Genomic DNA, 12403 nt, shown 5'->3' with positions numbered 1-12403 from the left:
ATCTCTATCGAAGAACTCTTCCATTTCAAGAGCTTCCCATTGATGGACTTGCTGGTGAAGATTTGAAAATATTTTTGGTTCACCCAAAAATGGTGATTAGTAATGGACTGGGTCGCCCAAGAAAGAGCTAAACCCATTCCAGCCCAGTTACAAGGACTGTCAGATCAACCCAACCCTTTTATATAGGCTAGCGCTTTAGGAAAGCTAAATAGTTTCCGGGGTGTGAAGACTTGGTCAAAAATTGATCAATTTTTTTCCGGCCGTCAACCATGGAATAAAAAAAATTCACTCACTCTCACTCTCTCTAGAAACTCCGGCGAAGGGGTTTCCCTTCGCCGGAGTTCCGGTCTGTTCTTCAACAGACCGATCTAGCCTCAACAGACCAGAACTGGCCTGTTCTTCAACAGACCGGAACTGGTCTGTTCTTCAACTGACCGGTCTAGCCTGTCGAAGAACAGACCAGTTCCGGTGTGTTCGATCCGGTCTGTTCATCAACAGGCCAGATCCGGTCTGTTGAAGAACAGACTGGAACTCTGGCGAAGGGAAACTCCTTCGTTGGAGTTTCTAGAGAGAGAGAGTGAAAAAAAAATATCCGGTCGGCGACCTAATCGGAGAAGACAAAGAGGTGGAGAGAGAGTGAGGTGAGGTGGAGTAGGGCTGGGAAAACGGTCCGGGAACCCGGGGTCCGGCCCGTTCGGCCCGGACCGTTTTGACCCGCAGCCCGAGTCCTACTTGAGCCGGGTATACCCGGCCCGATGGCTCGGGCTTATTGGGCCGGGACTCGGACATACCCTCAATTCCGAGTCCCGGCCCGTTAGGTCCGTCCGCCACCCGCCCGCATCAACCCGCCCGCGTCAACCCGCCCGCGAGAACCCGCCCGCGTCAACCCGCCCGCGTCAACCCGCCCGCGTCAACCCGCCCAAATCTATTATAAAAACCCTCCTCTCTTCAACAAAGAAACCCTAATATCAACCTAACTTTCTCTCTCTGCCTCTCTCTCTTAGCCGCCTCCTCTCTCTACTCTCTCTCCCCTTTTCATCTATTCAACACCATTTAGTGATGTTGGTTGATGAAGTTGATAAAATCCATGAAACCCTTGTTCTTGTTGATGAAGGTGAAGATGTGGGTGTTGATGAGTTAGATCTTCTTCTTCTTCATTTTCTTCTTGATGGGGATGGGTCTGATGATGATGATGATGAAGCTGATGATGATATTGATGGGGAATGACTTATTCATCACCTTTCCGAGTATCTTGAAATGTCTGATCTCTTTAGGCGTGATGATATCTTCTGTTTTTTTTTTTTTTGTTGAACCTGATGATATCTTCGGTTAGTCTATGTAATGGAGTTGCTTATGATCAATCTAGTATTCAAAAATGGCTTGATAGTGGTAATAATATAATACATTTTTCTAGGGGTGGGAATCTAGGGTTTCAGAAATAGTTAGGTTAATTAATAAAAAAAATCTTCCCAAAAAAAAAAGAAAGGAAAAAAAAAAAAAATCTCAAAAACCCGAGCCCGCCCGACCCGAGCCCGTTGAAACCCGTTCGGGTAGTCGGGCTCGGACGGGCTACGGGCACTTCAAGTCTTTGATACGCCCGGCCCGATCCGCCCGGCTCACTACCTCGGGCTCGGCTTATCCGAGCCCGATCCGCCCGAGCCCGGCACTTGGTAACCCGAGCCCGACCGAGCCCGACCGAGCCCGCCCGATTCCCACCCCTAGGTGGAGTGTTTTTTTTTTTATTTCCCATTAAAATTTATTTCCCTGGAAAATTTCTAAAATTCTAGATATTCCCTTTAAAATTTCACACCCCGGAAACTATTTAGCTTTTCCCAAAGCGCTGGCCTCAGACAGATTTGTCGTGGCAGGCGAGTTAAACCCATGTATAACAGTCCTTGTTTTTTTTTTGATGAAGAAGTCCTTGTTCATATAGCAGCAGCTGAAAGCTGAGCAACCAGAACTCTTTGACATCGTCTCTGCTCTAATGTGGTCTTGGAGGTATGAGTTGTTAAGGATCAACCCTAAATCCTAACCCTAAACCAAAAACTGTAAATTTCAAATACATTGACACCATTGAACAGAAAAGTCATAAGAACTCTGACAATTCCAAAAACGATTCAAGCAGATAAGTAAATGTTAAAATGCAAGTTCAAACTAATCTATCTAGTCCTCTACCACATCTGTTTTCACTGGTAACTTTACTGAAAAGAACCACAAACTTGCTAAAAATCGAATCTACCAAAGTCGTCTCACCACTCCTCTAGACTGCCAAACTTGCAAAACTTTTTTCAGCCAGCAACTGGTTTTCGCGCCAAGAAGAAGTACATTGGCGTGAATATCTCTTTCCTGTAAAAGGCGATAACCCACGCATCAGAAACGCGTAAATAACTACGTATACATATATAGTTATATATATAAGTAGATGTAGATGTAGAGGCATATGTGTGGGTTTGCTCGATAAGACTCTTACTTTCCACCACCAACAAGCCCTTCAGCAGCTTCCTCAAGAAACATTTGAACTCTTAGACTTCCTGCTGGAGCAAGACCAACATATTCCAAGCCCTTCACCTACAAATATAAAAAAATTGATTAGCTAATTGAAAAACTACCCAGTAATGAGTTTATTATCGAAAACCAAATATAACGAGAAAAAGAAGCTTGATAAATGTATGACGTGCTTATTTTAGAGATTCTAACCAAGTTTCGAGTGAAGAATCGTCCCAGAGCGGTTAAGCGGAAGCTAGTAAGTGATATCTGATTTTTATCGAGAGGCAAATACCAAGGTACAGGTGAATCTGTAGCAAGATCCTTCTCCCATATTACCTGGTTCAACAAATATATCAATCTTTAGCAAGTTGTCTTACCCTTAATATACAAGTTGATTAAACACAGAAACTTTGACATACAAAAAAGAAGTCAAGAGATTCCCCAACAATCAAGAACGCTTACTTCAAATCCTGCTTGTTTCAGAGCTTCAAGGCATTGTGTAGTGAGTCTTATGTCTGGAAGACCATCACCGAGCTCGATTGCTGCCTGTATCAGATCCATGACATATTTCAACACACAAGCACAGGTAACAAGAAGTGGAAAAGTATGTATAAGTTTGCATAAATCATAACCTTGATTTTCTGGTGATCTTGGTTATTGGGGTCGAAAGAATCAGTCATGCACCATTCATATGCAGCAAAACACTGGCCAGGCTTTAACACTCTATAGATCTCTTTGTAACACCCTAGCTGCTCAATAAAAACCGAAGAAACTCAAACGTAATGTAAGAAGTAGAAGACAATTTCATCCTAAAAAACGACGAAACATATCAAGAAGTTGCAAAAGAGTAAGTATATTAAGAGCACGTACAGCGTCGGGTGCATGACAAGTTGCTTCTACTGCATATACTGCGTCAAATGTGTTGTCAGAAAATGGCATCTTCATGAAGTCAGCCTGCATCATTAGGTAAATATCATTACGTACTCTATCATCGATGATTAAAAAGTTAAAGAAAAAAACAATAACTACAACAACTTGTTTTTTAGCAAATATAACATAAAAAGAAAAACAAATTGTTAACAGCTAGATTACATAAAGCATTGAAAAAATAAGAAGGCCTTAACTATATAAACATGAATGAATGAGAAATTACCTTCACAAAATCACAGGTCTTGTCAACTCCAGCAATTCGGTTAAGTTCCTGTCAAACAATAAACCCGTGATTGTAAGCACATGGACAAAAAAAGCTGTCCATTCAGGTTTCATGAATCGAGTTGAATTTGAACTGATATCATGTCGTTATGAATAGTTAAACCCATGCTTCCAAAGAAATGTTTTAAAAGAATTAAGTAATCATAAATCAAAGAATAAATACATACTTTGCCTCTTGTTATCTGGTATTCATTGTTATTCAACCCTGTAACAGAGGCGGAGCTGAAACGAATCACCAAGAAGTATCAGCATTGAGCAATTTCATTGTAGCATATAGATAGTTGGGGTTTATCAATTTTGATCCAGTGGCCATCTATTCTTAGGTCCGCTTGGTTCTGCGATGAGCCTGGCCTAATCGCTGGTAACACAAGTTACAGCCCTAACTAAAAGAATTTCATATCCATCTTCAAAAACAAGGGAAAGACATTGAAAACACTTTTGAGCAGAAGGAAGATTCTGATCTGATGGCTAATGCTAAGGTTGGATCAGATCTTAGAGTAGAGGTGAAAGTAACTGAGAAAAAAGAACGAAAAGTCATGAGCCAAAAATATAATTACCTAAATCTAGCAATTTCTCTAAGTGGTCCACCAATTCCACATCCGACGTCCAACACCTATTGTAAAAGTTCAATAACAAAGATTTAGTAACTTAATGTTATAAATAAACGGTATAGCTACTAAAACAAACCTTCTGTCCAGGTTTCAATTCTAGATTTAACGCGAGAAAGTGCTCATGTCGCTTGATGCTCTCCCTAAGGGACTCGCCTTTCCATCTGAAATTGAAAATTATGCTCATGTTTAGATCATTCCAACAGTGCAAGTAGACCACATATAAGATTGAATTCTTACAATTACAAGCTGCTGAGTTCTAACCTGTGTGCGAAATGGAAAGACTCTCCCCACCCATATTCGTAGAAGCTGGTTACAAGATCATAGTACTTGTTAACCTGAATTTCACAAATACTTTTGGTTTATATTGTAGCCTACATATTGAACTTTGTACATGATTTAGGTGAAAGTTGGCGTTGTCAATAAGAGTAGAATAGTTATTCTCTAAAGGAACTCGTCCCAGGATGTCAGACCGTCTCCTTAATATTTGATTCTAAATGTCATGAAGTTTCTTTGTCACAGCAAGAAGAAAAAAGAAAAGGTGTGTTTTTTAAAAATGACAAGGAGATAGAGAGGCTCTCACCATGTCAGTGTAGTTTGCTTTTCTTTCCGACTCCTCCCCTCCATAGCTGACATGATACTTCTCATACCTAAGATAATTAGAAAACAACTAATGCCATAAGAGAAATTCCTCTAAAATGAATAAAATCGATAGCTAAATACACAAACAAGTGAACAACACAGCTACCTAGACCAAGCTCCTACCGCATATGGAAATGCTCATAATCTGGTCGAGGTAGAGATTGGTACTTGTACTAAGAGTAAATTCACTTTTTAGGGGAAGAGAGTATTTGGGTCATTCGGCGAATGAACACAAAGCTCCCCCCAGGCGTGAGCAATATGGAAGTTTGGTCTAAAAAGACTTTACCTTGGGCAATTGAGGTCTACCAAAATCCAAAATGTCGAGAATCTAATCAAGTTAAATTACTTCAAACACCAACGAGACAAGGTCGGTCTAATCAATCGAGTTATACTAATGATGAACCAAAATTTTCATATCTATCTAATCAAGATTCATATTTTGTGTTATCATTACTCATTTTTCATCAATTTCTGTGATCTTATTGATCCTGATTCCTGAATAACAAAATTCAGATGCTTGATTCATCTAAGAACAGAATTTAAACCCTAATCAAATCGAAAAACATACATGCAAATAGTAAAGAAAACAATAAATGCAAACAAAAAGAGTAAGTGAAAAGTGAGATAAAGAAAGAGAATAAATGTATACTTATCAACAGCAGAAAGAACTTCCTTTTTCTCGATCTTTCCACCAACACCAGATGCTAGATCCAATGCTCCTCCTTTCGACATCTTTCGATCTTTTCAATTTCAAAACCAAAGATCTGAAAATCACTTCAAAATGTTTAATTTAATCTCTTCATTTCAATTTCAACAGTAAAATCTCTCTTTTTCTTCTCTCTCTCTCAACACAAATGCAATACAAATCTGTTTACGAGATCGAAATCAAAATTGAAATCAGAGATTCAGAGAGAAGTCATTACGAGAATTAAACAAAAACAAGAACAGAAAAGTTAGAGAGAGAAAGAAGAATGGAGCTTACATCCTAAACAGGAGAACCTGGGAATTATCGCCGAGGGGGAAAGATTAGTGGGAACTATATCTCGGTTTTAAATTCTTAAGTACTTGATAACCCAGCCCAATTGGAGAATTCAGGGTCAAGTGGTTGGGATTTGTTAGTACAACACTACAACGGACTGAACGGAGTTAGGGATGGGAATGGATCGAAACCGGCGAGAAACGGGCACTAACTTAACGGGTCCTGGCGGAACGGGCACAAGTCCTAAGTGTCCACTCGGACATCCGGACAAAACGGACTGACATTTTGGATTTTTCTCCAACAAAGTGTCCGTCCGTGACCATTTGACAGTTAGAAAAACCAGGTATTGAACAGTCGGGCGCCGGTCACTAATGAACAAATAAAGAAATTTTTATTCGAAATGAAAACTATTTAGTAGTTAAATACAACTTTATAAACTTCTACTTTACAATTACAAAAAGTAAAAGAATACAAAATTAAAAGGTAATTATTGAGGTTTCTCATCGATTGCGATTGGTTTTATTCTTCTTCTCATGGATTACGATCGGTGTATTGTGGATTCTAAGTTTACTGATGAGATATTGAGATTTTGGAGAAGAGATAGACTAGAGAAGTAGAGAGGCGAAGACAAAATTAAGAAAAGTGATTTCTAAGGTTATATATTTTTCGGGAGTGCTACATGTACAAAGTCCTTGACAAAACTCTTGACTTAATGACTCATTTTCACTAAAAGACAAAAGTTGATCAAAGTTTTTCAAAGTTTGACTTTGATCGGGACCGTTCACTTAGCATTTTGTCAAGAATCTTGTCAAAGATTCTTTGTACATTTAGCATTTCCCTATATTTTTACTCTTGAAATCTGACGGTTGTAGCTAACCCTACAGATGTAAAGGCTTAAAATCAATCATATAGGCGTGCGGGTATAACGGGTTGGATAAACGAACGGGTATGGACGGGTTAGGTCGGGCGGACTATATAAGCGGGAGAACTCGGTCGGATCACCGGGTAAGGACCTATACCTACGTCCGTCCACTACTCCACTTAAGCTCTTTTGGTCGGGCGGGTACGGACCAATTCTGACATCGGACGGTCATGGGCGGGTTCCGAGTTTTCGGGCCAAAATCCCACCCTACTACAACCTGATACTCTACCTGACCCATTTTCGCCTAAGGCAGGAGAGTGTATGTGGCGAACCCATTTCCGACTTAAGCCTAGAGGTCGGAGGGTGTACGTGAACGACGCCCATTTTCTACTTAAGCCTGGAGGGTGTATGTGGACAGGCACTCGTTTCTGACTTAAGCCTGGAGGGAGTATGTGAACAACATGATTGAATAGAGATTATTTTTATTTCTATTTTATATTATCGAGTAATATGTGTGCAAAATGGTAAAAACAAAAGTAGATGTACCCAAAATGACCTTTATAATCTCTATTTACCAGAGTTTCGCTGCTATTATAGTCATATTTCGTTACCATGATGTATTCAACCATTTGATGTGTGATATCAGTTGTACTCTAATTGCATTTACGAAAAAAAAATGAAGATCTATGGTGAACTTATAATGTATGTGTTCTATTTGAATGATTACAAAGAAGTGTTTGTAGAATGGGAGATTGGAGTTTAGATCAGACAATTTTTTAGTAATAAAATCAGTGGATTCAAACTAATTTTAGTTCATAAAATTGGTTCAATCCTACTTGCTAGTTGCTACTATTAAAGGCACGCGCAAAATTGATTTGGATTTTTTTAACTGAAATAGGTTTGGGTACACTGATTTTAACTCCAAAAACTTCTCTAACTTACTAAGTCGAAATCAATAGAAACAGACTGATTTTAAATACAGAATAGATTGGCCGATTCAACTAGAGAAAGAGGAGGGTAATAAAATGTGGTGGTTTAAGCTAATCACACACACACAAACGAATGAACAAGAGGGGCGCTGTTAACATAGGGGACCAGTAAAACATCACTCTCTAAATATATAGGAGGATATGGATCTACTTCATCTCCATGTATAAATATCTAGATCTTGGCAAAGATAATTTTGGCGGGCCATGGCCACAGTGTTCTCACATGTTCTCGGCCCGACTAGAACGTGAGCACGTGCGTTGCCAGAAAGTGAAAGCCAGCACGTGACCCATCCATTAGATAAGGAAGCCGCCAAGTTTCTCCAACTTTCTTCATCAAAAAAAAAAGTTTCTCCAACTTTGACTGAGCTTTATTATCAGCCATCCCATTTCATACTCACCACTAATTGGTACTTGGTAGACAGAGACATTCTTTAACTCTTAATTGTCATCCTGGGGTGATGCTTATTCCTTTGGACTCAGAGCGAAATATGTGTCTAATTCACTATTCTTTTCTCTCTGTAGATCATGACCGGACTCGCCCAGACATATTTACGCCAAAATGTGTCTCAGACGTAAACCGCGTACGTTGTAATTTAAATAAAAATATATCAACATTCAGTACCATAGTTTGAACTTTGAACCCACTAATGCGATTTAACCAATGGTTAGCTGGAGTAGTCTAGTTGTTGATCAAAAAATAATCTTTTACTAAAAAAAAGAAAACAATATTATAAATATATATTAGGCAATAAACATTCATTTTCATTTCAAGCTTCCTAAATGTGACACAGATTATACTCAAACATATAGTACTGGTAAAGTAATACAAATATGTAGCTAACTAGAAAAAAGTCTTCTTGAGCAACAATCAAATATCCCTAGTGAAAACTCAGAACAATATCCAACTTATGCTCTCCCAGACTTAATATTTAGGTTTTCATAATACATTTAGACATCTAATTTTTGTGACTTTGGAAGGGATAAACCTGAACTTGATCCAAGATAGGACCACAGAGAGATCCAAAATCAGTAATACTAGTGTGGTAAAATGAACTATAGAATGTAATCCTCGTTCTTGCATCGGTCGCTTGGAATTTAAATCGGACAGTCTTGAATTCACCCTTTGCAGAAGACTTGAAAGGAACTTTCAATTTTCTTTTCCCTGCAAATGCTTCGATCAACATATCTCCGTTGCACCCATTTTTCGCATCTCCGATTGTGAATTTAAGTACGTAAATTTTGTTAGGAACTGTGCGAAGAATTTGAGCAATGGCACTTTCTCTACCAGCAACTAGCTCAACTGCAGCACGACCGAAAGGAACTCCAAAGTGGTCAGAGTCAATGTATTTTACAGCTTTTAGTGATTCAATCAACCATCCGGGGAGAGGAGATGTGGTGTCTTCTTGTTTGGGTGGGAGAAGAACTCCATTAGTACCATTCTTGAATAGATGGGGACCTTCTTCGAAACCTCCATTTTTAACCAAGTTACCTGCATTATATGGTTTTAACTCTCTGTTACTTTTCAAGATCACGTGGAGTTCAAGAACTAGGTTAAAACACAAATTAAAGTACTAGAAAATTATCTGTTTAAACAGGAAATTACTTGCAGTAATTGTAAATCAAACCAAAATGTCCATGTTTTCTTAACAACTCATTCAGTGTCATGCTCCAAAAGCAAAATACTTGGATCACATGGGATATGTTGTCTTTCCAATAAAAGTTTCTCCCTAGTTAGGAGTTGCTTGCCCTTAATGTAAGTTTGGGCTTGTAAATGTGAGGCCCAAGTTCAAAATTGAGCATGTACTAGATGTCTAGATCCCATCTCTCTATGTCCTCTAGAATCAAACCATAAGTGATAAGTGTTGGGTAGTGAGCTACACAACAATTTAACTAGTGTGAGCACAATTTGCAGATTGTAGGCTAGACGAACTTTCATGACGAATTGAAGTTGTAACTAGTTAGATTGGTGTCCTTCCCCATCTCACCTATTGGGTTCATGCATAGATTTGAGCTTGATATTTTATGGTCTGATTGAGGGGGACATCAGATGGGCTTTGTACATAAATAATTTGGGATTTTGGCCTAACACGAATGGGCCCAAACTTACACTGGACAGTTTGGTTGACAATCTAGTGTGTGTTCTCGATCAATAGTCAAGGAACACTAATGAATCTATATAAAATGATAAATATACAAGTTATTAAACCCATCCCTTGTATAACATAAACCTATAGCCATAACCACGAATTAGGAAAAGACGCAATTTCTAACATTTATTACATTATTTCTTACATTTTACTCCCAAATATAAGACGATTTCTAACTTTTAGTACATTATTTCTCACATTTTACTCCCAAAATGCATATTTTTCTTATTCGCAATGATGTTTTTCTCACCATGTAGATCATCTTCACAAAAAACCATCTCACTACAACTTCGTTACTGTACATTGGTTGGAATCAACATTGGTTGTTGATTTCAAGACCATATGTTAAGTTAGAAGTTGAATATAAATGATTTTTGGTAAAGGTGATCTACATGGTGAGGACAACGTCATAATAAAATCAATCATTTAATTATCTCATTAAGGCAAAGCAATGTAACAAAATCAATGTATGCTTATCCAATATGCTTAAGTATATCATCAGAGCAATGTAATGAATATAAAGAAATATTAGTCCCACATTGAGTATTTCGTGATACTATCTCTCTTGTAAACTGTATAAATATCCTCTAGTGTACACACTTAAATGACTCAATATATATCTTGTCGTTTCCGTTCTTTTGAATCTTCACCATCCACAACTAAAAAGTAGAGATGATTGTTAGCTAAATCATTGAAACGTGAACTAAAAAATTTATGGAAAAATAGTCAGTCAAGCGGAAAACTCTAAGACCAAAAACCATGAAAATTTTATAAAGTGGGACAAGTATTGATTTCATAGAGTGGTGTTACATGAGACTATGCTAGAGGATATCTATAGAGTTCACAAGAGAAATACTTTTACAAAAAAACTCAATATATGTCTAATCTTTCATTAGATCTCTACAAGATCAATGTCACCTAATCAAAAGTCTATGTTTGTGGTTGTTCCAAAGACAATGAAACATATAGGATTTCCATATTGTTCTATAAAGGGTCTCAAAAACTACTTTAGTGGCTCGTCAAGTGGCTCGAAATTCACTATTTTAACCTAATGTATAGGTTAAAGAAATATCTCAAATGCCTAAATCAAAATACACTACATGTATATATGTAGATAGATAATATACCTCTTGGTGGCATGGGTGGGAATAGCTCCTTAATTGCAACAGCATCAATAAGAGGACCACAAGCAGGATCTTCTTGAACACCAGGATTATGGAAAACTACCTTGGCAAAATTTGAAGTAGCCCTAAAACCCCAAGCATAAGTATCACCACCATTACTACTATAAAGTGTTTGAAGAGGTAAATCTCCTTGAGCAGGAGGAACTAATACTCTTAAAACCTCATCTTGAGCACAAGTTCTTGAAGCGCCGAATGTGAGGGAATACAGAGACCCATTTTTAACAGGTACTACTTGAGAGATTGAAGCTTCATTTCCGAGCCTAACGGCGTGAACACCGTGAGCTACGGCGAAATACATTCCTCCTGGTTGAGGTCCACCATGGATGTACTCCACTGTCCCATTGATTGTCCATTTGGGTAGTGAGTTTGAACCTAATAGTACTGTTTTCTTAAGGTTTGCTGGGTCAGGGCTTTCTTCAAAGTTCCCATTTGGGAGAAACTCTGTAGAAATTCAAACCATAAAATGAGTAAATTAGTTTAAATGCGTGAAGATCAAAGTAATGAACTTGGGATTTTATCAGATCTAAGCTACTCTAACACACAAAAATTAAATGAATGAAACCTATTTATAGGAAGAAGTGTAGAATGAAACAAAACAAAAAGCAATATTTTTCACAAACCAAACACAATAAGAATGGGAAAAAACAGGTACCTAAATCTCAAAGTAAAAGACAACATAAGAAGAAGAAAAAAATATTAGATTTAGAGAGAGAGAGATGGATACCATCAAGATACTGAGCTGAAAATGCTGGAGAAGTTAAGAGAGAGGAGGAGACAGTAAGGAAAAGAAGAAGTAGTGGAACTGCCATTTTAGATACACAAAGTTGATCAGATAGAGCCTAATAACTGAGTTTGAGATGAGAGAATGAACTTCTGAGCTCACATTTATATATTGTGCAGGTGCAGGTGCAGGGGAAGATGATGAAGATGAGGTTTGGTATGGTAAGGGTAAAGAAAACGGTGCATTTAGGGACACCCATCCCTACACCCACTTACCCTCCTTGCCCCACGTGTGCACTGCCTACTGGCAAGTCAACCCTATTCTATTAAGTATTAAACGGTGTGTTTGCTGTCCCACATTCTGAGGGTAGTGGTAGGACGTCTTTTTATGCCCATGAGGTCCTGACATCGAGTCTCGATAGAAGCAGTTTATTACCAAGATTTTTCCATGCAATTTAGGGCACTAGATAAAATAGATGTTATCGGCCTTTAGACTCTTTGTTGTGGAGTTTTAGGCTCTTTATTGTCGGGTTTGAGAGATCTTTAATTATTGAGGGGTTGGGCAAAAGGCCC

General features: G+C 38.4%; 2 protein-coding genes across 3 annotated transcripts; both read right to left on the bottom strand.

The window, feature by feature from the left end:
• Positions 1-2073: 2073 nt before the first annotated feature.
• On the bottom strand, positions 2074-6166 carry LOC147545572 (cycloartenol-C-24-methyltransferase-like). 2 transcript variants are annotated; one of them, XM_086633945.1, is made up of 14 exons: positions 5932-6166; positions 5599-5713; positions 4891-4957; positions 4572-4645; positions 4387-4471; positions 4257-4312; positions 3867-3921; positions 3641-3688; positions 3358-3441; positions 3120-3236; positions 2950-3033; positions 2698-2823; positions 2471-2568; positions 2074-2346 (listed from the first exon to the last, which is right to left on the bottom strand). In XM_086633945.1, exons 2-14 carry the CDS (start codon positions 5679-5681, stop codon positions 2289-2291), a joined length of 1035 nt encoding a protein of 344 aa, XP_086490071.1. In that variant the 5' UTR covers positions 5682-5713; positions 5932-6166; the 3' UTR covers positions 2074-2288. The 2 variants fall into 2 exon arrangements, with proteins under 2 accessions (XP_086490071.1, XP_086490072.1); XM_086633946.1 differs by having other exon boundaries at positions 5599-5723; positions 5932-6014.
• A 2354-nt stretch (positions 6167-8520) lies between these two features.
• On the bottom strand, positions 8521-12188 carry LOC147545571 (DNA-directed RNA polymerase subunit beta (Protein of unknown function, DUF642)). The gene is made up of 3 exons (XM_086634954.1): positions 11835-12188; positions 11054-11551; positions 8521-9268 (listed from the first exon to the last, which is right to left on the bottom strand). Exons 1-3 carry the CDS (start codon positions 11917-11919, stop codon positions 8736-8738), a joined length of 1116 nt encoding a protein of 371 aa, XP_086491080.1. The 5' UTR covers positions 11920-12188; the 3' UTR covers positions 8521-8735.
• Between the last annotated feature and the right edge of the window lie 215 nt (positions 12189-12403).

This window comes from Eschscholzia californica, unplaced genomic scaffold, assembly GCF_041429995.1.
Source record: "Eschscholzia californica isolate CP2 unplaced genomic scaffold, dmEscCali1.0.p SCAF_4, whole genome shotgun sequence".
NCBI lineage: Eukaryota > Viridiplantae > Streptophyta > Magnoliopsida > Ranunculales > Papaveraceae > Eschscholzia > Eschscholzia californica.
Note: the sequence above shows the minus strand (reverse complement) of the source record. Positions and strands in the feature narration are given on the sequence as shown.